The sequence below is a fragment of the Platalea leucorodia genome (genome assembly GCF_965183815.1).
Source record: "Platalea leucorodia genome assembly, chromosome: 9".
Lineage (NCBI taxonomy): Eukaryota > Metazoa > Chordata > Aves > Pelecaniformes > Threskiornithidae > Platalea > Platalea leucorodia.
The window spans coordinates 21,367,463-21,392,974 of record NC_138831.1 but is presented as its reverse complement, the minus strand read 5'-3'; the positions used below and the strand labels follow the sequence as shown (position 1 = coordinate 21,392,974).

At 62.9% G+C, this 25,512-nt stretch overlaps 1 protein-coding gene across 1 annotated transcript in view; it reads right to left on the bottom strand.

Annotated features, from left to right (window-relative positions):
• The window catches only part of LOC309594886 (G2/M phase-specific E3 ubiquitin-protein ligase-like), a gene marked incomplete at both ends in the record, with an annotated part of 117,168 nt that extends 92,134 nt beyond the window's left edge, over nucleotides 1-25,034 (bottom strand). Inside the window, 1 exon segment of the mRNA XM_082321288.1 lies at nucleotides 24,999-25,034. Within this exon segment, the coding sequence (XP_082177414.1) occupies nucleotides 24,999-25,034 (36 nt within the window).
• Nucleotides 25,035-25,512: the final 478 nt, after the last annotated feature.

Below are 25,512 nucleotides of genomic sequence, written 5' to 3'. Positions count from 1 at the left end.
TTCTCACTAAGCTGGGCAACGAGGATAGGAAATTGCTTCTAGCCTTGTCCAGAACGGAACAGAGTTGAAGGGTGTCAAAAGTCGCTGGGGCCGGGGCGCGTGATTCTGGGGGGTGAGCCGCGAGGGCCATGCCGGGCGGGCGGGCGCACACAGCCTACATTGCCGGAAGATGGGCGGCGGTGCTGACTGGGCCGTGCCGGGCCAGGCTGCCCTTCTGGGGGTAGGGGCAGAGACCCCCGGTCCCGGGGGAGGATGTGAACTTCCCCCGGGAAAACTGAGCAGGCTGCGGGGCCAGCGAGGCCCAAAGCACACGGCCATGGTGCTGGGCAGCTGGCCAAGGTCAGCTCGCAAGGAGGGAGGTCTGGGGAGGGTGCTGCCAGCCCCCGGGGAGAAGACAACCCTCTGGGCCCAGCCCTTAACGCTGGCCCTCGAGCAAGGGAGAGGTGGAGGAGGAGGAGGAAGCCGACAAATGAGTGTGGAATCTCCCAGGGCACAGATTAACGGCCAACTTTATTGTGCCGGTGGAGGGGCATCAGGGCCAGCACTCGAGGACGGCACACGGCTGGTCCCACGGCAGCGTCCGGGCCGACTGTAGGGGGTTTGGGCCCGACGTTGCAAGCGGGAGCGGTCTCGCATGCGCACGGGCCCAGGGGGGCTGGAGCGTCTGCCGTTCTCAAGCGCTGGCGAGCTGCAGGAGGACCCCGATGGCAGCTGGCTGGCGGTGCCGGGGCTGCTTGTCTCAGGTGCTGGGGAGCTGCGGGACGGCCCCAGTGCCACCTGGCTGGGTGTGCTGCTCTCAGCACTTGGTGCTGGCGCACGGCTGCTCTCACGGGGTCTGCTGGGCCGGCTGTAGGGCTTTTGGGCCCAACGGTTCAACCGGGAGCGGTTTCGCAGGCGGTCGGGCCCAGGGGCGCTGGAGCGGCTGCTGTCCTGAAGCACAGGGGAGCTGTGGGATGGCCCTGATGCTGCATTGCCGGGGGTGCTGGTCGCCGGTGCCAGGGAGCCGTGGGACGGCCCTAATGCCGCCTGGCTGCTGGTGCTGGGGCTGGTGGTGTCCGGTACCAGCGAGCTGTGGGACAGCCCCAGCACTGCCTGGCTGGGCGTGCTGCTCTCAACGCTTGGTGCTGGCACACGGCTCCCATTACGACATCTTCTGGGCTGGCCGTAGGGATTTTGGGCCCGACGTTGTAATCGGGAGCGGTCTCGTAGCCGCTCAGGCCCAGGGGGGCTGGAGCAGCTGCTGCCCTGAAGTGCTGGGGAGCCACAGGAGGACCTCAGGGGTGCCTGGCTGGCAGTGCTGGGGCTGCTGCTCTGCGGTGCTGGAGATCCGAGAGACTGCCCTGATGCCGCCTGGCTGGCAGTGCTGGGGCTGCTGGTCTGCGGTGGTGGGGAGCCGCAGGAGGACCCCGATGCCGCCTGGCTGCCGGGGCTGGGGCTGCTGGTCTGCGGTGCCAGGGAGCCGTGGGAAGGCCCTGATCCTGACTGGCTGGCAGTGCTGGGGCCGGCGAGCTCTGAGCTGGCACTGGAGGCTGTAAGGGGAAGCAGGAGGGTCAAGGGCCTGGCCCCGCAGGCCTGGGGCAGGATAGGCCACAGCGCTGCCCCCAGCCCTCCTGGAGCAGAGAGGCTTTGCAAGCCCACCCTGGGCACCCACTGGCAGGCCTTGCCTGGCCCCTGGCCCCAGCCCAGGGGTACCCAGGTGCTTTGCCTCTTACCGGTGCCCAGGCCAGCACAGCTGTCGCACTCCCAGCTGGCCGTGCTGTTCCTCAGGTAGGAGCAGCGTCTGTGGGTGCCCTCGGCAGCGCAGGAGCAGCACAGAAGCAGTTGCCAGGGCCTGGGGAAGCAAACGGATTCATGGCTGTGAGGACAAAGTGACCGCAGCACGGGATTGTCCGGCAGAGCTCTTGTTCTTCGTCCTTCCGCTTCGAGCCCTTGGCGAGACAGAGATCCCGTGCAGAAGCCCGGGGTGCAGCTTTGGCAACTTACCCCTCTTCCTCTGCCTGCTCCCTGCCTCCTGGGCAAAGGCACTCACTGGCATCGCAGCGGCTGTGCCTCTCACTTAGTGCTGCGTATGCACGGCTGTCCTCCCATGACGGCAGTCTGATGGAGAAAGGAAAATTGATGAGCCCCTGCTGCCCCGCAATAAGGCAGACACGGGGCGTCCCTGCTCTTCCCCCTCTGCCCTGTTTCCAGCTCCTTGCGTGAAGCTGAAGCGCAGACACACGGGACAGCGGAGGGCCAGGACTGCTGGGGCAGGCCCTGGCACGGCACAGCGCTTGCACCCTCCTGTCTTGCGAGCCGGGCAGAAGGACACCAACCTGAAGGGGATTTGGATCCCCATGGCAAGCATTTCGCAGAGAAAGAGATCCTTATCTCTACAGAGGGGGCACTGGAAGCAAGAAATGCCAGCGCCCGCAGCCTGTCCCTGCAGGAGAAACATCAGGAGCAGGAGTGAGGCCCTGGTGCTGCTGAGCGCCTGCCGTGCCCCGGGGGCGAGGGAACGGCTCCTACCTGGATGCAGCTCCTGTGGAACCAGGCGTGTTTGCATGCTGGGCACACCATGGTGCCGTAGGACTTTCTGTCCTCCACAAGGTCGAGGCAGATGAGGCAGGTGGTGGTGTTCTCCTCCGGAGCCGCCTCCACTGCCTGCTCTGGACGGTGCTCCCAGCAGAAAGACCTGGGGGGAGGCAGAAAGGGTTGGGCGAGGTGAGAAGCGCTGGGTCCTTCCGTGGTGGTGGCTAGGAGGGGGAAGGAGGTGTGAAGGAGCCCCAGACCTTGCCCGGCTCTGGCTCTGCCTGTGACCGGCCGCTGGGAAGGGTCACTGTGGGTTCCCTTCTTGTTTGGCTGATGCTGACAGGAAGGGGACTGAAGGCGAGGAGCCTCTGCCACGAGGGCCAGCTGCCCTTACCTGTAGAGCCCAAAGAACTGGGTGACGCATCCGCCCTCCACGGCACAGGGGAGATGGAAGCTGCGGTCGCAGCGCGTCTCGTGGCAGGTGATGGTGGCCCCGCTCTCGCCACAGACGAAGCAGTGCTGGAAAGAGCAGAGCAGCCGCCATCAGCGGCAGCCTCAGGGCCTCCGCAGCCAGCCCCACACCTCCGGGCAGGGCGCAGGATGTGGCCGCTGCTAGGCCACACCGCGCAGATCCGCCTGGCGGAGGAGGCTCCTGTGCTGGAGCCTCTGTGGAGCTGCTGGGAACAAGACTTCTGTCTCCAGAGCTGGTTGGAAGGGCTGGGCTTTCTTTCTTGGGCTCTGGGCCAAGGTCCCGCAAACCTCTCCTGGCACAAATCTCCCTGTTCTTGGCGGGTCCTCACCTTCTGTGCTGCCCGCACGATTGTGCGTCGAATATCCTGAGGGAGAAATCCCAGGAGTCCTACTCCCTTGAGCCCTTTCTGAAAAAGCTCGTTGGCAAAATACTGCAGAAGAGAAAAGACGAGGAGTTGATGAGGAGTGTGTGGCAGGGACTGCCTGTCGGAAAGCTGGAGGGAGCTCCGGAGGAACTCACCAGGCAAAACACATGGGCACAGAGCCCTCGCTTCTGCAGTTTGCGCCCGCAGATATCCGGGTCAGCCTGTGCCCGGCGACACAGCATGCATGCTGGAGGGGAGAGAGCAAATGGCACCGGGAATGAGCACCTCTGCGGGGCCGGGGGAAGCGTCCCTGAGGGCTGTTCCCCACGGGCCTGCTCTGTCCCTGCCTAGCTGGCTGATGGGCAGGGCTGGAGGCCTTGGAGAGGAAGGGGGCATTGCAGGCCCGGGTGTCCCAGCAGGTGCCCGCTGCCCGGCCTGGGCCCCGCTTGCTGAGGAAAGGAGGGGCCCTGCCCCGGGGCGGTTGGGGAGCTCCTGCCTCCCCCTGCCACCGCTCTCGGCCCCACGCTGACCGCCCCGACAACCCCTGCGCCAGGCTGTGGGAGGGAGACTTTGCTCTCACCCTGCTCCATCGAGTCAGAGGCCTCGGGCTTCCTTGCACTCATGGCGCACGTCAACGGTGAGCGTTTGGAGAGTCCCTGTCCCAGCAGCGCTGGGGTGCCTCCTCCAAATGCTCCTCTGCTGACTCTGAGGGAGAAGCAGGAGGCGGGTGAGGGAGAAGGGAGACGCAGCTGAGCTTGCAGCACAGGCCCAGAGCCCCGAGGTGTGGGGCCCCCCTCCTCGCTGGGCAGCCCCGCACAAGCCCCGTCCCTCCCCTGCCCTCTCCTCACCTCACCAGGGCGCACTGATGCACAGCCCGAGCCCAGCGCTCCTGTTTGTGGGCTTGCCCCCGCGAGTCACAGTGGCCGCTGTGACATCATCGCCGCTGGCCCGCCTGCGCCCCAGACATGGGCAGGGACGCCCTCGGCCGCCTGCCACCCACTCTGAGGCGGCCCCTGCCTCACGGGGGTGTCTGTGAAGTGCCAAGGCAGGGGCCCGAGCCCTCGGCACCCACATAACCGGGGCGGCTGCTCCTGCGGCAAGCGCAGAGTCAAATGCCAGGTGCCGCGGGGCAGCCGTCGAGGGTGGCACCGTTGGCCGAAAGGTGCTGTTCAGGCAGTGCGACTCCAGGGCTCTAGGCCGGGCCAAGGGAAAGCTCTGCTCCTGCCCCCGGCACGGGGAGTGCTGCCAGCAGGTCGGGGAAGGTGATCCTTCGTCTCTGCGCCACCCTGGTAAGGCTGCATCTGCAGTGTTGCCTCCGGTTCTGGGCTCCCCAGTAGAGGGGACAGAAGCGACCTTTGAGCCTGACCTGGGCTCACACATCCCGTCCGCTCAGACGCGGCGGGTGGCCGGGGCACAGCACAGGACCTCAGGACGGCACCTAAATGTCGCAGGTGGCCCAACATCTTTCTCTTGAACACCTTAGCGCTTTGGTGATGTGCTGCCTCCAGAACAAAAAGCAGCAGGACCGCAAGCTGGGGAGTTGCGGCGGAAATGGCCTTTTTCCGTGGCAATAAACTGCCTTTCAGAGTCAGTGCGAGGCTTTCCTTGGTGGGGTAGGAAGCTGCAAGCGACTGTGGGGCATCTTCGGAGGCGGTGGGTGGGAGCGTTGATCTGTTTGAGGGCAGAACGGCTCTACAGAGGGATCTGGACAGGCTGCATCGGTGGGCCCCGAGGGTTGTCAAGCACTGGAACAGGCCGCCCGGGGAAGTGGTTGAGTCCCCATCCCGGGAGGTGTTTAAAAGACGGGTAGACGTGGCGCTTAGGGCCGTGGCTTAGTGGTGGACTTGGCAGTGCTAGGTCAACAGTTGGACTCGATGATCTTAAGGGTCTTTTCCAACCTAAACGATTCTATGATTCTAATTACCATTCAATTACTGCTCAGTCGCCATTTGATTACCATTTGATTCTCATTCCATCATTGATTAATTGCCATTTGACCATCGCGTAATCATTGATAAAACCCTTTTAGTTAACCCCACAACGATGACTTCTCTGCAGAATTGCCCTGCGACACCAGGACAAAGACCAGACGGTGTCTCAGGCACAACCAGAGTAGGAAAAAAGAGATGCGAAACCCAGTATTGGAGAATCCAGGTCCGCAATGCAATTCAGGACCAAGGCAGAAACCTGAAACCCCCGGAAGCCCTTCTACAATACTAGCTGGCTGACCCTGCTGAGAGTGACTAGAGGCTTCCCAGGCTGACCTCCTTCAGCTCCTGCTTTTAGAGTGTCCTCGGCCATCCTCTTCTACCGGCCACCTTCCAAGCCGAAGTCTGGTGCGCAGGGTTTCCTTCCCACCAGGCTTTCTGAGATTTCGCTCGGCCTTCCAACGCCAGCGCGTTACAGAGCTCCGTTCGCTAGATGGCGACAGAGGTGAACGGTGCCAGGGAACAAGCTCCTCGGTTCCGAGCGAGGCTGTGCGTGAGCACAGCTCTTTGGCCAGCTCCACTTGACGAGCTCCATTGCTCGGGAGTGCCTCGGAGCTCCCATCGCAATCCCCCTGAAGAGCACTCCCTGTCTGGCCGTGTCTAGCCCTCACACCTTCCCAATCACAGCAGTCAAGAAGAGAAGGACAAAGTGCTGCCACCGAGTTCTCTTTCGGACCCTCTCTACCTCATTGCCTCTTTGTTGGCAGAAAAGGCCATCAGGTCTGCCGGGTTCCCCTGCCTTCCTCAGAGAGGACAGCTGCTCCCTCCTTGAAGGAATCAACTTTCATGCTGCGCTAGGGAAGGCACTTAATGCACACACCGTAAGACTACCTCTAGTTTGCCCGAAGGGCAAGTCTGGTCGTTCAGACCTGTACAGCCACCCCACGAAGGGATTTCCTTCGCGCTTTGGTCACCATTATTCTTTGATTCAGCCTTGTAGCTCTCCGCCCACTTCCACGGAGCTGTTCAGCAGTCACTCTGCACCAACTCTTTTCTCCTTCTTGCACTACAAAGGTACTTGCTGGTCTCCAACAGGAGGGAAACCCTTTCGGTTGACTGACAGTTCCCAGGCCCCTTATTACCCTCCCGTAGAGCACATGTGATTGTTTGGCTCTAAAGGGCGTATGACGGGACTCAAGCCCTCAGTAACAGGTACTGCTCTGACTCTCCTGAAGTCTCCACAGAGGAGTAAAGTCCTTCCCAGGTGTTTGCAATCTCTATTAAAAAGGATTTCTTGGCTTATACTGCACAAAGGAAGCCTTCCGTTGGTGGAGCAGCAATCACGTTGGGGAACAGGAGACAGAACTGGGGAACGGGGAATGCCCTTTGGCTACCGTAGAAACACAACCTACAGCAATCTTCATGTTGCAAATACAGACGTGACACTGAACTGAACTTCTAAAGAAAAGCGGCTTTGCCACTTTGCTGCAATTCTCACTAAGCTGGGCAACGAGGATAGGAAATTGCTTCTAGCCTTGTCCAGAACGGAACAGAGTTGAAGGGTGTCAAAAGTCGCTGGGGCCGGGGCGCGTGATTCTGGGGGGTGAGCCGCGAGGGCCATGCCGGGCGGGCGGGCGCACACAGCCTACATTGCCGGAAGATGGGCGGCGGTGCTGACTGGGCCGTGCCGGGCCAGGCTGCCCTTCTGGGGGTAGGGGCAGAGACCCCCGGTCCCGGGGGAGGATGTGAACTTCCCCCGGGAAAACTGAGCAGGCTGCGGGGCCAGCGAGGCCCAAAGCACACGGCCATGGTGCTGGGCAGCTGGCCAAGGTCAGCTCGCAAGGAGGGAGGTCTGGGGAGGGTGCTGCCAGCCCCCGGGGAGAAGACAACCCTCTGGGCCCAGCCCTTAACGCTGGCCCTCGAGCAAGGGAGAGGTGGAGGAGGAGGAGGAAGCCGACAAATGAGTGTGGAATCTCCCAGGGCACAGATTAACGGCCAACTTTATTGTGCCGGTGGAGGGGCATCAGGGCCAGCACTCGAGGACGGCACACGGCTGGTCCCACGGCAGCGTCCGGGCCGACTGTAGGGGGTTTGGGCCCGACGTTGCAAGCGGGAGCGGTCTCGCATGCGCACGGGCCCAGGGGGGCTGGAGCGTCTGCCGTTATCGAGCGCTGGCGAGCTGCAGGAGGACCCCGATGGCAGCTGGCTGGCGGTGCCGGGGCTGCTTGTCTCAGGTGCTGGGGAGCTGCGGGACGGCCCCAGTGCCACCTGGCTGGGGGTGCTGCTCTCAGCACTTGGTGCTGGCGCACGGCTGCTCTCACGGGGTCTGCTGGGCCGGCTGTAGGGCTTTTGGGCCCAACGGTTCAACCGGGAGCGGTTTCGCAGGCGGTCGGGCCCAGGGGCGCTGGAGCGGCTGCTGTCCTGAAGCACAGGGGAGCTGTGGGATGGCCCTGATGCTGCATTGCCGGGGGTGCTGGTCGCCGGTGCCAGGGAGCCGTGGGACGGCCCTAATGCCGCCTGGCTGCTGGGGCTGGGGCTGGTGGTGTCCGGTACCAGCGAGCTGTGGGACAGCCCCAGCACTGCCTGGCTGGGCGTGCTGCTCTCAACGCTTGGTGCTGGCACACGGCTCCCATTACGACATCTTCTGGGCCGGCCGTAGGGATTTTGGGCCCGACGTTGTAATCGGGAGCGGTCTCGTAGCCGCTCAGGCCCAGGGGGGCTGGAGCAGCTGCTGCCCTGAAGTGCTGGGGAGCCACAGGAGGACCTCAGGGGTGCCTGGCTGGCAGTGCTGGGGCTGCTGCTCTGCGGTGCTGGAGATCCGAGAGACTGCCCTGATGCCGCCTGGCTGGCAGTGCTGGGGCTGCTGGTCTGCGGTGGTGGGGAGCCGCAGGAGGACCCCGATGCCGCCTGGCTGCCGGGGCTGGGGCTGCTGGTCTGCGGTGCCAGGGAGCCGTGGGAAGGCCCTGATCCTGACTGGCTGGCAGTGCTGGGGCCGGCGAGCTCTGAGCTGGCACTGGAGGCTGTAAGGGGAAGCAGGAGGGTCAAGGGCCTGGCCCCGCAGGCCTGGGGCAGGATAGGCCACAGCGCTGCCCCCAGCCCTCCTGGAGCAGAGAGGCTTTGCAAGCCCACCCTGGGCACCCACTGGCAGGCCTTGCCTGGCCCCTGGCCCCAGCCCAGGGGTACCCAGGTGCTTTGCCTCTTACCGGTGCCCAGGCCAGCACAGCTGTCGCACTCCCAGCTGGCCGTGCTGTTCCTCAGGTAGGAGCAGCGTCTGTGGGTGCCCTCGGCAGCGCAGGAGCAGCACAGAAGCAGTTGCCAGGGCCTGGGGAAGCAAACGCATTCATGGCTGTGAGGACAAAGTGACCGCAGCACGGGATTGTCCGGCAGAGCTCTTGTTCTTCGTCCTTCCGCTTCGAGCCCTTGGCGAGACAGAGATCCCGTGCAGAACCCCGGGGTGCAGCTTTGGCAACTTACCCCTCTTCCTCTGCCTGCTCCCTGCCTCCTGGGCAAAGGCACTCACTGGCATCGCAGCGGCTGTGCCTCTCACTTAGTGCTGCGTATGCACGGCTGTCCTCCCATGACGGCAGTCTGATGGAGAAAGGAAAATTGATGAGCCCCTGCTGCCCCGCAATAAGGCAGACACGGGGCGTCCCTGCTCTTCCCCCTCTGCCCTGTTTCCAGCTCCTTGCGTGAAGCTGAAGCGCAGACACACGGGACAGCGGAGGGCCAGGACTGCTGGGGCAGGCCCTGGCATGGCACAGCGCTTGCACCCTCCTGTCTTGCGAGCCGGGCAGAAGGACACCAACCTGAAGGGGATTTGGATCCCCATGGCAAGCATTTCGCAGAGAAAGAGATCCTTATCTCTACAGAGGGGGCACTGGAAGCAAGAAATGCCAGCGCCCGCAGCCTGTCCCTGCAGGAGAAACATCAGGAGCAGGAGTGAGGCCCTGGTGCTGCTGAGCGCCTGCCGTGCCCCGGGGGCGAGGGAACGGCTCCTACCTGGATGCAGCTCCTGTGGAACCAGGCGTGTTTGCATGCTGGGCACACCATGGTGCCGTAGGACTTTCTGTCCTCCACAAGGTCGAGGCAGATGAGGCAGGTGGTGGTGTTCTCCTCCGGAGCCGCCTCCACTGCCTGCTCTGGACGGTGCTCCCAGCAGAAAGACCTGGGGGGAGGCAGAAAGGGTTGGGCGAGGTGAGAAGCGCTGGGTCCTTCCGTGGTGGTGGCTAGGAGGGGGAAGGAGGTGTGAAGGAGCCCCAGACCTTGCCCGGCTCTGGCTCTGCCTGTGACCGGCCGCTGGGAAGGGTCACTGTGGGTTCCCTTCTTGTTTGGCTGATGCTGACAGGAAGGGGACTGAAGGCGAGGAGCCTCCGCCACGAGGGCCAGCTGCCCTTACCTGTAGAGCCCAAAGAACTGGGTGACGCATCCGCCCTCCACGGCACAGGGGAGATGGAAGCTGCGGTCGCAGCGCGTCTCGTGGCAGGTGATGGTGGCCCCGCTCTCGCCACAGACGAAGCAGTGCTGGAAAGAGCAGAGCAGCCGCCATCAGCGGCAGCCTCAGGGCCTCCGCAGCCAGCCCCACACCTCCGGGCAGGGCGCAGGATGTGGCCGCTGCTAGGCCACACCGCGCAGATCCGCCTGGCGGAGGAGGCTCCTGTGCTGGAGCCTCTGTGGAGCTGCTGGGAACAAGACTTCTGTCTCCAGAGCTGGTTGGAAGGGCTGGGCTTTCTTTCTTGGGCTCTGGGCCAAGGTCCCGCAAACCTCTCCCGACGCCAATCTCCCTGTTCTTGGCGGGTCCTCACCTTCTGTGCTGCCCGCACGATTGTGCGTCGAATATCCTGAGGGAGAAATCCCAGGAGTCCTACTCCCTTGAGCCCTTTCTGAAAAAGCTCGTTGGCAAAATACTGCAGAAGAGAAAAGACGAGGAGTTGATGAGGAGTGTGTGGCAGGGACTGCCTGTCGGAAAGCTGGAGGGAGCTCCGGAGGAACTCACCAGGCAAAACACATGGGCACAGAGCCCTCGCTTCTGCAGTTTGCGCCCGCAGATATCCGGGTCAGCCTGTGCCCGGCGACACAGCATGCATGCTGGAGGGGAGAGAGCAAATGGCACCGGGAATGAGCACCTCTGCGGGGCCGGGGGAAGCGTCCCTGAGGGCTGTTCCCCACGGGCCTGCTCTGTCCCTGCCTAGCTGGCTGATGGGCAGGGCTGGAGGCCTTGGAGAGGAAGGGGGCATTGCAGGCCCGGGTGTCCCAGCAGGTGCCCGCTGCCTGGCCTGGGCCCCGCTTGCTGAGGAAAGGAGGGGCCCTGCCCCGGGGCGGTTGGGGAGCTCCTGCCTCCCCCTGCCACCGCTCTCGGCCCCACGCTGACCGCCCCGACAAGCCCTGCGCCAGGCTGTGGGAGGGAGACTTTGCTCTCACCCTGCTCCATCGAGTCGGAGGCCTCGGGCTTCCTTGCACTCATGGCGCACGTCAACGGTGAGCGTTTGGAGAGTCCCTGTCCCAGCAGCGCTGGGGTGCCTCCTCCAAATGCTCCTCTGCTGACTCTGAGGGAGAAGCAGGAGGCGGGTGAGGGAGAAGGGAGACGCAGCTGAGCTTGCAGCACAGGCCCAGAGCCCCGAGGTGTGGGGCCCCCCTCCTCGCTGGGCAGCCCCGCGCAAGCCCCGTCCCTCCCCTGCCCTCTCCTCACCTCACCAGGGCGCACTGATGCACAGCCCGAGCCCAGCGCTCCTGTTTGTGGGCTTGCCCCCGCGAGTCACAGTGGCCGCTGTGACATCATCGCCGCTGGCCCGCCTGCGCCCCAGACATGGGCAGGGACGCCCTCGGCCGCCTGCCACCCACTCTGAGGCGGCCCCTGCCTCACGGGGGTGTCTGTGAAGTGCCAAGGCAGGGGCCCGAGCCCTCGGCACCCACATAACCGGGGCGGCTGCTCCTGCGGCAAGCGCAGAGTCAAATGCCAGGTGCCGCGGGGCAGCCGTCGAGGGTGGCACCGTTGGCCGAAAGGTGCCGTTCAGGCAGTGCGACTCCAGGGCTCCAGCCCTGGCCAAGGGAAAGCTCTGCTCCTGCCCCCGGCACGGGGAGTGCTGCCAGCAGGTCGGGGAAGGTGATCCTTCGTCTCTGCGCCACCCTGGTAAGGCTGCATCTGCAGTATTGCCTCCGGTTCTGGGCTCCCCAGTAGAGGGGACAGAAGCGATCTTTGAGCCTGACCTGGGCTCACACATCCCGTCCGCTCAGACGCGGCGGGTGGCCGGGGCACAGCACAGGACCTCAGGACGGCACCTAAATGTCGCAGGTGGCCCAACATCTTTCTCTTGAACACCTTAGCGCTTTGGTGATGTGCTGCCTCCAGAACAAAAAGCAGCAGGACCGCAAGCTGGGGAGTTGCGGCGGAAATGGCCTTTTTCCGTGGCAATAAACTGCCTTTCAGAGTCAGTGCGAGGCTTTCCTTGGTGGGGTAGGAAGCTGCAAGCGACTGTGGGGCATCTTCGGAGGCGGTGGGTGGGAGCGTTGATCTGTTTGAGGGCAGAACGGCTCTACAGAGGGATCTGGACAGGCTGCATCGGTGGGCCCCGAGGGTTGTCAAGCACTGGAACAGGCCGCCCGGGGAAGTGGTTGAGTCCCCATCCCGGGAGGTGTTTAAAAGACGGGTAGACGTGGCGCTTAGGGCCGTGGCTTAGTGGTGGACTTGGCAGTGCTAGGTCAACAGTTGGACTCGATGATCTTAAGGGTCTTTTCCAACCTAAACGATTCTATGATTCTAATTACCATTCAATTACTGCTCAGTCGCCATTTGATTACCATTTGATTCTCATTCCATCATTGATTAATTGCCATTTGACCATCGCGTAATCATTGATAAAACCCTTTTAGTTAACCCCACAACGATGACTTCTCTGCAGAATTGCCCTGCGACACCAGGACAAAGACCAGACGGTGTCTCAGGCACAACCAGAGTAGGAAAAAAGGGATGCGAAACCCAGTATTGGAGAATCCAGGTCCGCAATGCAATTCAGGACCAAGGCAGAAACCTGAAACCCCCGGAAGCCCTTCTACAATACTAGCTGGCTGACCCTGCCGAGAGTGACTAGAGGCTTCCCAGGCTGACCTCCTTCAGCTCCTGCTTTTAGAGTGTCCTCGGCCATCCTCTTCTACCGGCCACCTTCCAAGCCGAAGTCTGGTGCGCAGGGTTTCCTTCCCACCAGGCTTTCTGAGATTTCGCTCGGCCTTCCAACGCCAGCGCGTTACAGAGCTCCGTTCGCTAGATGGCGACAGAGGTGAACGGTGCCAGGGAACAAGCTCCTCGGTTCCGAGCGAGGCTGTGCGTGAGCACAGCTCTTTGGCCAGCTCCACTTGACGAGCTCCATTGCTCAGGAGTGCCTCGGAGCTCCCATCGCAATCCCCCTGAAGAGCACTCCCTGTCTGGCCGTGTCTAGCCCTCACACCTTCCCAATCACAGCAGTCAAGAAGAGAAGGACAAAGTGCTGCCACCGAGTTCTCTTTCGGACCCTCTCTACCTCATTGCCTCTTTGTTGGCAGAAAAGGCCATCAGGTCTGCCGGGTTCCCCTGCCTTCCTCAGAGAGGACAGCTGCTCCCTCCTTGAAGGAATCAACTTTCATGCTGCGCTAGGGAAGGCACTTAATGCACACACCGTAAGACTACCTCTAGTTTGCCCGAAGGGCAAGTCTGGTCGTTCAGACCTGTACAGCCACCCCACGAAGGGATTTCCTTCGCGCTTTGGTCACCATTATTCTTTGATTCAGCCTTGTAGCTCTCCGCCCACTTCCACGGAGCTGTTCAGCAGTCACTCTGCACCAACTCTTTTCTCCTTCTTGCACTACAAAGGTACTTGCTGGTCTCCAACAGGAGGGAAACCCTTTCGGTTGACTGACAGTTCCCAGGCCCTTTGTTACCCTCCCGTAGAGCACATGTGATTGTTTGGCTCTAAAGGGCATATGACGGGACTCAAGCCCTCAGTAACAGGTACTGCTCTGACTCTCCTGAAGTCTCCACAGAGGAGTAAAGTCCTTCCCAGGTGTTTGCAATCTCTATTAAAAAGGATTTCTTGGCTTATACTGCACGAAGGAAGCCTTCCGTTGGTGGAGCAGCAATCACGTTGGGGAACAGGAGACAGAACTGGGGAACAGGGAATGCCCTTTGGCTACCGTAGAAACACAACCTACAGCAACCTTCATGTTGCAAATACAGACGTGACACTGAACTGAACTTCTAAAGAAAAGCGGCTTTGCCACTTTGCTGCAATTCTCACTAAGCTGGGCAACGAGGATAGGAAATTGCTTCTAGCCTTGTCCAGAACGGAACAGAGTTGAAGGGTGTCAAAAGTCGCTGGGGCCGGGGCGCGTGATTTTGGGGGGGCGAGCCGCGAGGGCCATGCCGGGCGGGCGGGCGCACACAGCCTACATTGCCGGAAGATGGGCGGCGGTGCTGACTGGGCCGTGCCGGGCCAGGCTGCCCTTCTGGGGGTAGGGGCAGAGACCCCCGGTCCCGGGGGAGGATGTGAACTTCCCCCGGGAAAACTGAGCAGGCTGCGGGGCCAGCGAGGCCCAAAGCACACGGCCATGGTGCTGGGCAGCTGGCCAAGGTCAGCTCGCAAGGAGGGAGGTCTGGGGAGGGTGCTGCCAGCCCCCAGGGAGAAGACAACCCTCTGGGCCCAGCCCTTAACGCTGGCCCTCGAGCAAGGGAGAGGTGGAGGAGGAGGAGGAAGCCGACAAATGAGTGTGGAATCTCCCAGGGCACAGATTAACGGCCAACTTTATTGTGCCGGTGGAGGGGCATCAGGGCCAGCACTCGAGGACGGCACACGGCTGGTCCCACGGCAGCGTCCGGGCCGACTGTAGGGGGTTTGGGCCCGACGTTGCAAGCGGGAGCGGTCTCGCATGCGCACGGGCCCAGGGGGGCTGGAGCGTCTGCCGTTCTCAAGCGCTGGCGAGCTGCAGGAGGACCCCGATGGCAGCTGGCTGGCGGTGCCGGGGCTGCTTGTCTCAGGTGCTGGGGAGCTGCGGGACGGCCCCAGTGCCGCCTGGCTGGGGGTGCTGCTCTCAGCACTTGGTGCTGGCGCACGGCTGCTCTCACGGGGTCTGCTGGGCCGGCTGTAGGGCTTTTGGGCCCGACGGTTCAACCGGGAGCGGTTTCGCAGGCGGTCGGGCCCAGGGGGGCTGGAGCGGCTGCTGTCCTGAAGCACAGGGGAGCTGTGGGATGGCCCTGATGCCGCATTGCCGGGGGTGCTGGTCGCCGGTGCCAGGGAGCCGTGGGACGGCCCTAATGCCGCCTGGCTGCTGGGGCTGGGGCTGGTGGTGTCCGGTACCAGCGAGCTGTGGGACAGCCCCAGCACTGCCTGGCTGGGCGTGCTGCTCTCAACGCTTGGTGCTGGCGCACGGCTCCCATTACGGCATCTTCTGGGCCGGCCGTAGGGATTTTGGGCCCGACGTTGTAATCGGGAGCGGTCTCGTAGCCGCTCAGGCCCAGGGGGGCTGGAGCAGCTGCTGCCCTGAAGTGCTGGGGAGCCACAGGAGGACCTCAGGGGTGCCTGGCTGGCAGTGCTGGGGCTGCTGCTCTGCAGTGCTGGAGATCCGAGAGACTGCCCTGATGCCGCCTGGCTGGCAGTGCTGGGGCTGCTGGTCTGCGGTGGTGGGGAGCCGCAGGAGGACCCCGATGCCGCCTGGCTGCCGGGGCTGGGGCTGTTGGTCTCCGGTGCCAGGGAGCCGTGGGAAGGCCCTGATCCTGACTGGCTGGCAGTGCTGGGGCCGGCGAGCTCTGAGCTGGCACTGGAGGCTGTAAGGGGAAGCAGGAGGGTCAAGGGCCTGGCCCCGCAGGCCTGGGGCAGGATAGGCCAGAGCGGTGCCCCCAGCCCTCCTGGAGCAGAGAGGCTTTGCAAGCCCACCCTGGGCACCCACTGGCAGGCCTTGCCTGGCCCCTGGCCCCAGCCCAGGGGTACCCAGGTGCTTTGCCTCTTACCGGTGCCCAGGCCAGCACAGCTGTCGCACTCCCAGCTGGCCGTGCTGTTCCTCAAGTAGGAGCAGCGTCTGTGGGTGCCCTCGGCAGCGCAGGAGCAGCACAGAAGCAGTTGCCAGGGCCTGGGGAAGCAAACGGATTCATGGCTGTGAGGACAAAGTGACCGCAGCACGGGATTGTCCGGCAGAGCTCTTGTTCTTCGTCCTTCCGCTTCGAGCCCTTGGCGAGACAGAGATCCCGTGCAGAACCCCGGGGTGCAGCTTTGGCAACTTACCCCTCTTCCTCTGCCTGCTCCCTGCCTCCTGGGCAAAGGCACTCACTGGCATCGCAGCGGCTGTGCCTCTCACTTAGTGCTGCGTATGCACGGCTGTCCTCCCATGACGGCAGTCTGATGGAGAAAGGAAAATTGATGAGCCCCTGCTGCCCCGCAATAAGGCAGACACGGGGCGTCCCTGCTCTTCCCCCTCTGCCCTGTTTCCAGCTCCTTGCGTGAAGCTGAAGCGCAGACACACGGGACAGCGGAGGGCCAGGACTGCTGGGGCAGGCCCTGGCACGGCACAGCGCTTGCACCCTCCTGTCTTGCGAGCCGGGCAGAAGGACACCAACCTGAAGGGGATTTGGATCCCCATGGCAAGCATTTCGCAGAGAAAGAGATCCTTATCTCTACAGAGGGGGCACTGGAAGCAAGAAATGCCAGCGCCCGCAGCCTGTCCCTGCAGGAGAAACATCAGGAGCAGGAGTGAGGCCCTGGTGCTGCTGAGCGCCTGCCGTGCCCCGGGGGCGAGGGAACGGCTCCTACCTGGATGCAGCTCCTGTGGAACCAGGCGTGTTTGCATGCTGGGCACACCATGGTGCCGTAGGACTTTCTGTCCTCCACAAGGTCGAGGCAGATGAGGCAGGTGGTGGTGTTCTCCTCCGGAGCCGCCTCCACTGCCTGCTCTGGACGGTGCTCCCAGCAGAAAGACCTGGGGGGAGGCAGAAAGGGTTGGGCGAGGTGAGAAGCGCTGGGTCCTTCCGTGGTGGTGGCTAGGAGGGGGAAGGAGGTGTGAAGGAGCCCCAGACCTTGCCCGGCTCTGGCTCTGCCTGTGACCGGCCGCTGGGAAGGGTCACTGTGGGTTCCCTTCTTGTTTGGCTGATGCTGACAGGAAGGGGACTGAAGGCGAGGAGCCTCTGCCACGAGGGCCAGCTGCCCTTACCTGTAGAGCCCAAAGAACTGGGTGACGCATCCGCCCTCCACGGCACAGGGGAGATGGAAGCTGCGGTCGCAGCGCGTCTCGTGGCAGGTGATGGTGGCCCCGCTCTCGCCACAGACGAAGCAGTGCTGGAAAGAGCAGAGCAGCCGCCATCAGCGGCAGCCTCAGGGCCTCCGCAGCCAGCCCCACACCTCCGGGCAGGGCGCAGGATGTGGCCGCTGCTAGGCCACACCGCGCAGATCCGCCTGGCGGAGGAGGCTCCTGTGCTGGAGCCTCTGTGGAGCTGCTGGGAACAAGACTTCTGTCTCCAGAGCTGGTTGGAAGGGCTGGGCTTTCTTTCTTGGGCTCTGGGCCAAGGTCCCGCAAACCTCTCCTGGCACAAATCTCCCTGTTCTTGGCGGGTCCTCACCTTCTGTGCTGCCCGCACGATTGTGCGTCGAATATCCTGAGGGAGAAATCCCAGGAGTCCTACTCCCTTGAGCCCTTTCTGAAAAAGCTCGTTGGCAAAATACTGCAGAAGAGAAAAGACGAGGAGTTGATGAGGAGTGTGTGGCAGGGACTGCCTGTCGGAAAGCTGGAGGGAGCTCCGGAGGAACTCACCAGGCAAAACACATGGGCACAGAGCCCTCGCTTCTGCAGTTTGCGCCCGCAGATATCCGGGTCAGCCTGTGCCCGGCGACACAGCATGCATGCTGGAGGGGAGAGAGCAAATGGCACCGGGAATGAGCACCTCTGCGGGGCCGGGGGAAGCGTCCCTGAGGGCTGTTCCCCACGGGCCTGCTCTGTCCCTGCCTAGCTGGCTGATGGGCAGGGCTGGAGGCCTTGGAGAGGAAGGGGGCATTGCAGGCCCGGGTGTCCCAGCAGGTGCCCGCTACCCGGCCTGGGCCCCGCTTGCTGAGGAAAGGAGGGGCCCTGCCCCGGGGCGGTTGGGGAGCTCCTGCCTCCCCCTGCCACCGCTCTCGGCCCCACGCTGACCGCCCCGACAACCCCTGCGCCAGGCTGTGGGAGGGAGACTTTGCTCTCACCCTGCTCCATCGAGTCAGAGGCCTCGGGCTTCCTTGCACTCATGGCGCACGTCAACGGTGAGCGTTTGGAGAGTCCCTGTCCCAGCAGCGCTGGGGTGCCTCCTCCAAATGCTCCTCTGCTGACTCTGAGGGAGAAGCAGGAGGTGGGTGAGGGAGAAGGGAGACGCAGCTGAGCTTGCAGCACAGGCCCAGAGCCCCGAGGTGTGGGGCCCCCCTCCTCGCTGGGCAGCCCCGCGCAAGCCCCGTCCCTCCCCTGCCCTCTCCTCACCTCACCAGGGCGCACTGATGCACAGCCCGAGCCCAGCGCTCCTGTTTGTGGGCTTGCCCCCGCGAGTCACAGTGGCCGCTGTGACATCATCGCCGTTGGCCCGCCTGCGCCCCAAACATGGGCAGGGACGCCCTCGGCCGCCTGCCACCCACTCTGAGGCAGCCCCTGCCTCACGGGGGTGTCTGTGAAGTGCCAAGGCAGGGGCCCGAGCCCTCGGCACCCACATAACCGGGGCGGCTGCTCCTGCGGCAAGCGCAGAGTCAAATGCCAGGTGCCGCGGGGCAGCCGTCGAGGGTGGCACCGTTGGCCGAAAGGTGCCGTTCAGGCAGTGCGACTCCAGGGCTCCAGCCCTGGCCAAGGGAAAGCTCTGCTCCTGCCCCCGGCACGGGGAGTGCTGCCAGCAGGTCGGGGAAGGTGATCCTTCCTCTCTGCGCCACCCTGGTAAGGCTGCATCTGCAGTGTTGCCTCCGGTTCTGGGCTCCCCAGTAGAGGGGACAGAAGCGACCTTTGAGCCTGACCTGGGCTCACACATCCCGTCCGCTCAGACGCGGCGGGTGGCCGGGGCACAGCACAGGACCTCAGGACGGCACCTAAATGTCGCAGGTGGCCCAACATCTTTCTCTTGAACACCTTAGCGCTTTGGTGATGTGCTGCCTCCAGAACAAAAAGCAGCAGGACCGCAAGCTGGGGAGTGACGTCGGAAATGGCCTTTTTCCGTGGCAATAAACTGCCTTTCAGAGTCAGTGCGAGGCTTTCCTTGGTGGGGTAGGAAGCTGCAAGCGACTGTGGGGCATCTTCGGAGGCGGTGGGTGGGAGCGTTGATCTGTTTGAGGGCAGAACGGCTCTACAGAGGGATCTGGACAGGCTGCATCGGTGGGCCCCGAGGGTTGTCAAGCACTGGAACAGGCCGCCCGGGGAAGTGGTTGAGTCCCCATCCCGGGAGGTGTTTAAAAGACGGGTAGACGTGGCGCTTAGGGCCGTGGCTTAGTGGTGGACTTGGCAGTGCTAGGTCAACAGTTGGACTCGATGATCTTAAGGGTCTTTTCCAACCTAAACGATTCTATGATTCTAATTACCATTCAATTACTGCTCAGTCGCCATTTGATTACCATTTGATTCTCATTCCATCATTGATTAATTGCCATTTGACCATCGCGTAATCATTGATAAAACCCTTTTAGTTAACCCCACAACGATGACTTCTCTGCAGAATTGCCCTGCGACACCAGGACAAAGACCAGACGGTGTCTCAGGCACAACCAGAGTAGGAAAAAAGAGATGCGAAACCCAGTATTGGAGAATCCAGGTCCGCAATGCAATTCAGGACCAAGGCAGAAACCTGAAACCCCCGGAAGCCCTTCTACAATACTAGCTGGCTGACCCTGCCGAGAGTGACTAGAGGCTTCCCAGGCTGACCTCCTTCAGCTCCTGCTTTTAGAGTGTCCTCGGCCATCCTCTTCTACCGGCCACCTTCCAAGCCGAAGTCTGGTGCGCAGGGTTTCCTTCCCACCAGGCTTTCTGAGATTTCGCTCGGCCTTCCAACGCCAGCGCGTTACAGAGCTCCGTTCGCTAGATGGCGACAGAGGTGAACGGTGCCAGGGAACAAGCTCCTCGGTTCCGAGCGAGGCTGTGCGTGAGCACAGCTCTTTGGCCAGCTCCACTTGACGAGCTCCATTGCTCGGGAGTGCCTCGGAGCTCGCATCGCAATCACCCTGAAGAGCACTCCCTGTCTGGCCGTGTCTAGCCCTCACACCTTCCCAATCACAGCAGTCAAGAAGAGAAGGACAAAGTGCTGCCACCGAGTTCTCTTTCGGACCCTCTCTACCTCATTGCCTCTTTGTTGGCAGAAAAGGCCATCAGGTCTGCCGGGTTCCCCTGCCTTCCTCAGAGAGGACAGCTGCTCCCTCCTTGAAGGAATCAACTTTCATGCTGCGCTAGGGAAGGCACTTAATGCACACACCGTAAGACTACCTCTAGTTTGCCCGAAGGGCAAGTCTGGTCGTTCAGACCTGTACAGCCACCCCACGAAGGGATATCCTTCGCGCTTTGGTCACCATTATTCTTTGATTCAGCCTTGTAGCTCTCCACCCACTTCCACGGAGCTGTTCAGCAGTCACTCTGCACCAACTCTTTTCTCCTTCTTGCACTACAAAGGTACTTGCTGGTCTCCAACAGGAGGGAAACCCTTTCGGTTGACTGACAGTTCCCAGGCCCTTTGTTACCCTCCCGTAGAGCACATGTGATTGTTTGGCTCTAAAGGGCATATGACGGGACTCAAGCCCTCAGTAACAGGTACTGCTCTGACTCTCCTGAAGTCTCCACAGAGGAGTAAAGTCCTTCCCAGGTGTTTGCAATCTCTATTAAAAAGGATTTCTTGGCTTATACTGCACGAAGGAAGCCTTCCGTTGGTGGAGCAGCAATCACGTTGGGGAACAGGAGACAGAACTGGGGAACGGGGAATGCCCTTTGGCTACCGTAGAAACACAACCTACAGCAACCTTCATGTTGCAAATACAGACGTGACACTGAACTGAACTTCTAAAGAAAAGCGGCTTTGCCACTTTGCTGCAATTCTCACTAAGCTGGGCAACGAGGATAGGAAATTGCTTCTAGCCTTGTCCAGAACGGAACAGAGTTGAAGGGTGTCAAAAGTCGCTGGGGCCGGGGCGCGTGATTTTGGGGGGGCGAGCCGCGAGGGCCATGCCGGGCGGGCGGGCGCACACAGCCTACATTGCCGGAAGATGGGCGGCGGTGCTGACTGGGCCGTGCCGGGCCAGGCTGCCCTTCTGGGGGTAGGGGCAGAGACCCCCGGTCCCGGGGGAGGATGTGAACTTCCCCCGGGAAAACTGAGCAGGCTGCGGGGCCAGCGAGGCCCAAAGCACACGGCCATGGTGCTGGGCAGCTGGCCAAGGTCAGCTCGCAAGGAGGGAGGTCTGGGGAGGGTGCTGCCAGCCCCCGGGGAGAAGACAACCCTCTGGGCCCAGCCCTTAACAGTGGCCCTCGAGCAAGGGAGAGGTGGAGGAGGAGGAGGAAGCCGACAAATGAGTGTGGAATCTCCCAGGGCACAGATTAACGGCCAACTTTATTGTGCCGGTGGAGGGGCATCAGGGCCAGCACTCGAGGACGGCACACGGCTGGTCCCACGGCAGCGTCCGGGCCGACTGTAGGGGGTTTGGGCCCGACGTTGCAAGCGGGAGCGGTCTCGCATGCGCACGGGCCCAGGGGGGCTGGAGCGTCTGCCGTTCTCGAGCGCTGGCGAGCTGCAGGAGGACCCCGATGGCAGCTGGCTGGCGGTGCTGGGGCTGCTTGTCTCAGGTGCTGGGGAGCTGCGAGACGGCCCCAGTGCCACCTGGCTGGGGGTGCTGCTCTCAGCACTTGGTGCTGGCGCACGGCTGCTCTCACGGGGTCTGCTGGGCCGGCTGTAGGGCTTTTGGGCCCGACGGTTCAACCGGGAGCGGTTTCGCAGGCGGTCGAGCCCAGGGGGGCTGGAGCGGCTGCTGTCCTGAAGCACAGGGGAGCTGTGGGATGGCCCTGATGCCGCATTGCCGGGGGTGCTGGTCGCCGGTGCCAGGGAGCCGTGGGACGGCCCTAATGCCGCCTGGCTGCTGGGGCTGGGGCTGGTGGTGTCCGGTACCAGCGAGCTGTGGGACAGCCCCAGCACTGCCTGGCTGGGCATGCTGCTCTCAACGCTTGGTGCTGGCGCACGGCTCCCATTACGGCATCTTCTGGGCCGGCCGTAGGGATTTTGGGCCCGACGTTGTAATCGGGAGCGGTCTCGTAGCCGCTCAGGCCCAGGGGGGCTGGAGCAGCTGCTGCCCTGAAGTGCTGGGGAGCCACAGGAGGACCTCAGGGGTGCCTGGCTGGCAGTGCTGGGGCTGCTGCTCTGCGGTGCTGGAGATCCGAGAGACTGCCCTGATGCCGCCTGGCTGGCAGTGCTGGGGCTGCTGGTCTGCGGTGGTGGGGAGCCGCAGGAGGACCCCGATGCCGCCTGGCTGCCGGGGCTGGGGCTGTTGGTCTCCGGTGCCAGGGAGCCGTGGGAAGGCCCTGATCCTGACTGGCTGGCAGTGCTGGGGCCGGCGAGCTCTGAGCTGGCACTGGAGGCTGTAAGGGGAAGCAGGAGGGTCAAGGGCCTGGCCCCGCAGGCCTGGGGCAGGATAGGCCACAGCGGTGCCCCCAGCCCTCCTGGAGCAGAGAGGCTTTGCAAGCCCACCCTGGGCACCCACTGGCAGGCCTTGCCTGGCCCCTGGCCCCAGCCCAGGGGTACCCAGGTGCTTTGCCTCTTACCGGTGCCCAGGCCAGCACAGCTGTCGCACTCCCAGCTGGCCGTGCTGTTCCTCAAGTAGGAGCAGCGTCTGTGGGTGCCCTCGGCAGCGCAGGAGCAGCACAGAAGCAGTTGCCAGGGCCTGGGGAAGCAAACGCATTCATGGCTGTGAGGACAAAGTGACCGCAGCACGGGATTGTCCGGCAGAGCTCTTGTTCTTCGTCCTTCCGCTTCGAGCCCTTGGCGAGACAGAGATCCCGTGCAGAACCCCGGGGTGCAGCTTTGGCAACTTACCCCTCTTCCTCTGCCTGCTCCCTGCCTCCTGGGCAAAGGCACTCACTGGCATCGCAGCGGCTGTGCCTCTCACTTAGTGCTGCGTATGCACGGCTGTCCTCCCATGACGGCAGTCTGATGGAGAAAGGAAAATTGATGAGCCCCTGCTGCCCCGCAATAAGGCAGACACGGGGCGTCCCTGCTCTTCCCCCTCTGCCCTGTTTCCAGCTCCTTGCGTGAAGCTGAAGCGCAGACACACGGGACAGCGGAGGGCCAGGACTGCTGGGGCAGGCCCTGGCACGGCACAGCGCTTGCACCCTCCTGTCTTGCGAGCCGGGCAGAAGGACACCAACCTGAAGGGGATTTGGATCCCCATGGCAAGCATTTCGCAGAGAAAGAGATCCTTATCTCTACAGAGGGGGCACTGGAAGCAAGAAATGCCAGCGCCCGCAGCCTGTCCCTGCAGGAGAAACATCAGGAGCAGGAGTGAGGCCCTGGTGCTGCTGAGCGCCTGCCGTGCCCCGGGGGCGAGGGAACGGCTCCTACCTGGATGCAGCTCCTGTGGAACCAGGCGTGTTTGCATGCTGGGCACACCATGGTGCCGTAGGACTTTCTGTCCTCCACAAGGTCGAGGCAGATGAGGCAGGTGGTGGTGTTCTCCTCCGGAGCCGCCTCCACTGCCTGCTCTGGACGGTGCTCCCAGCAGAAAGACCTGGGGGGAGGCAGAAAGGGTTGGGCGAGGTGAGAAGCGCTGGGTCCTTCCGTGGTGGTGGCTAGGAGGGGGAAGGAGGTGTGAAGGAGCCCCAGACCTTGCCCGGCTCTGGCTCTGCCTGTGACCGGCCGCTGGGAAGGGTCACTGTGGGTTCCCTTCTTGTTTGGCTGATGCTGACAGGAAGGGGACTGAAGGCGAGGAGCCTCTGCCACGAGGGCCAGCTGCCCTTACCTGTAGAGCCCAAAGAACTGGGTGACGCATCCGCCCTCCACGGCACAGGGGAGATGGAAGCTGCGGTCGCAGCGCGTCTCGTGGCAGGTGATGGTGGCCCCGCTCTCGCCACAGACGAAGCAGTGCTGGAAAGAGCAGAGCAGCCGCCATCAGCGGCAGCCTCAGGGCCTCCGCAGCCAGCCCCACACCTCCGGGCAGGGCGCAGGATGTGGCCGCTGCTAGGCCACACCGCGCAGATCCGCCTGGCGGAGGAGGCTCCTGTGCTGGAGCCTCTGTGGAGCTGCTGGGAACAAGACTTCTGTCTCCAGAGCTGGTTGGAAGGGCTGGGCTTTCTTTCTTGGGCTCTGGGCCAAGGTCCCGCAAACCTCTCCTGGCACAAATCTCCCTGTTCTTGGCGGGTCCTCACCTTCTGTGCTGCCCGCACGATTGTGCGTCGAATATCCTGAGGGAGAAATCCCAGGAGTCCTACTCCCTTGAGCCCTTTCTGAAAAAGCTCGTTGGCAAAATACTGCAGAAGAGAAAAGACGAGGAGTTGATGAGGAGTGTGTGGCAGGGACTGCCTGTCGGAAAGCTGGAGGGAGCTCCGGAGGAACTCACCAGGCAAAACACATGGGCACAGAGCCCTCGCTTCTGCAGTTTGCGCCCGCAGATATCCGGGTCAGCCTGTGCCCGGCGACACAGCATGCATGCTGGAGGGGAGAGAGCAAATGGCACCGGGAATGAGCACCTCTGCGGGGCCGGGGGAAGCGTCCCTGAGGGCTGTTCCCCACGGGCCTGCTCTGTCCCTGCCTAGCTGGCTGATGGGCAGGGCTGGAGGCCTTGGAGAGGAAGGGGGCATTGCAGGCCCGGGTGTCCCAGCAGGTGCCCGCTGCCCGGCCTGGGCCCCGCTTGCTGAGGAAAGGAGGGGCCCTGCCCCGGGGCAGTTGGGGAGCTCCTGCCTCCCCCTGCCACCGCTCTCGGCCCCACGCTGACCGCCCCGACAACCCCTGCGCCAGGCTGTGGGAGGGAGACTTTGCTCTCACCCTGCTCCATCGAGTCAGAGGCCTCGGGCTTCCTTGCACTCATGGCGCACGTCAACGGTGAGCGTTTGGAGAGTCCCTGTCCCAGCAGCGCTGGGGTGCCTCCTCCAAATGCTCCTCTGCTGACTCTGAGGGAGAAGCAGGAGGCGGGTGAGGGAGAAGGGAGACGCAGCTGAGCTTGCAGCACAGGCCCAGAGCCCCGAGGTGTGGGGCCCCCCTCCTCGCTGGGCAGCCCCGCGCAAGCCCCGTCCCTCCCCTGCCCTCTCCTCACCTCACCAGGGCGCACTGATGCACAGCCCGAGCCCAGCGCTCCTGTTTGTGGGCTTGCCCCCGCGAGTCACAGTGGCCGCTGTGACATCATCGCCGCTGGCCCGCCTGCGCCCCAGACATGGGCAGGGACGCCCTCGGCCGCCTGCCACCCACTCTGAGGCGGCCCCCTCTCTGCGCCACCCTGGTAAGGCTGCATCTGCAGTGTTGCCTCCGGTTCTGGGCTCCCCAGTAGAGGGGACAGAAGCGACCTTTGAGCCTGACCTGGGCTCACACATCCCGTCCACTCAGACGCGGCGGGTGGCCTGGGCGCAGCACAGGACCTCAGGACGGCACCTAAATGTCGCAGGTGGCCCAACATCTTTCTCTTGAACACCTTAGCGCTTTGGTGATGTGTTGCTGAAAGGATCTCTTTTTCTCCAAAATGCTCCACCACCTGTCTCATCTTGACCTTTTGGAGGACAGCAAGTCCTATGGCGCCATGGTGTGCCCAGCGTGGAAACGCACTTGGTTCCACAGGGGCTGCATCCAGGTAGGAGCCATTCCCTCAGCCCCATGGAGGACAGCAGTCTTGGCCGTCCATTGTCCCGCGAGTCTGGTCTTCAGCTTCACGCAAGGAGCTGGAAACAGGGCAGAGAGGGAAGAGCAGGGACGCCCCGTGTCTGCCTTATTGCGGGGCAGCAGGGGCTCATCAATTTTCCTTTCTCCATCAGACTGCCGTCATGGGAGGACAGCCGTGCATACGCAGCACTAAGTGAGAGGCACAGCCGCTGCGATGCCAGTGAGTGCCTTTGCCCAGGAGGCAGGGAGCAGGCAGAGGAAGAGGGGTAAGTTGCCAAAGCTGCACCCCGGGGTTCTGCACGGGATCTCTGTCTCGCCAAGGGCTCGAAGCGGAAGGACAAAGAACAAGAGCTCTGCCGGACAATCCCGTGCTGCGGTCACTTTGTCCTCACAGCCATGAATGCGTTTGCTTCCCCAGGCCCTGGCAACTGCTTCTGTGCTGCTCCTGCGCTGCCGAGGG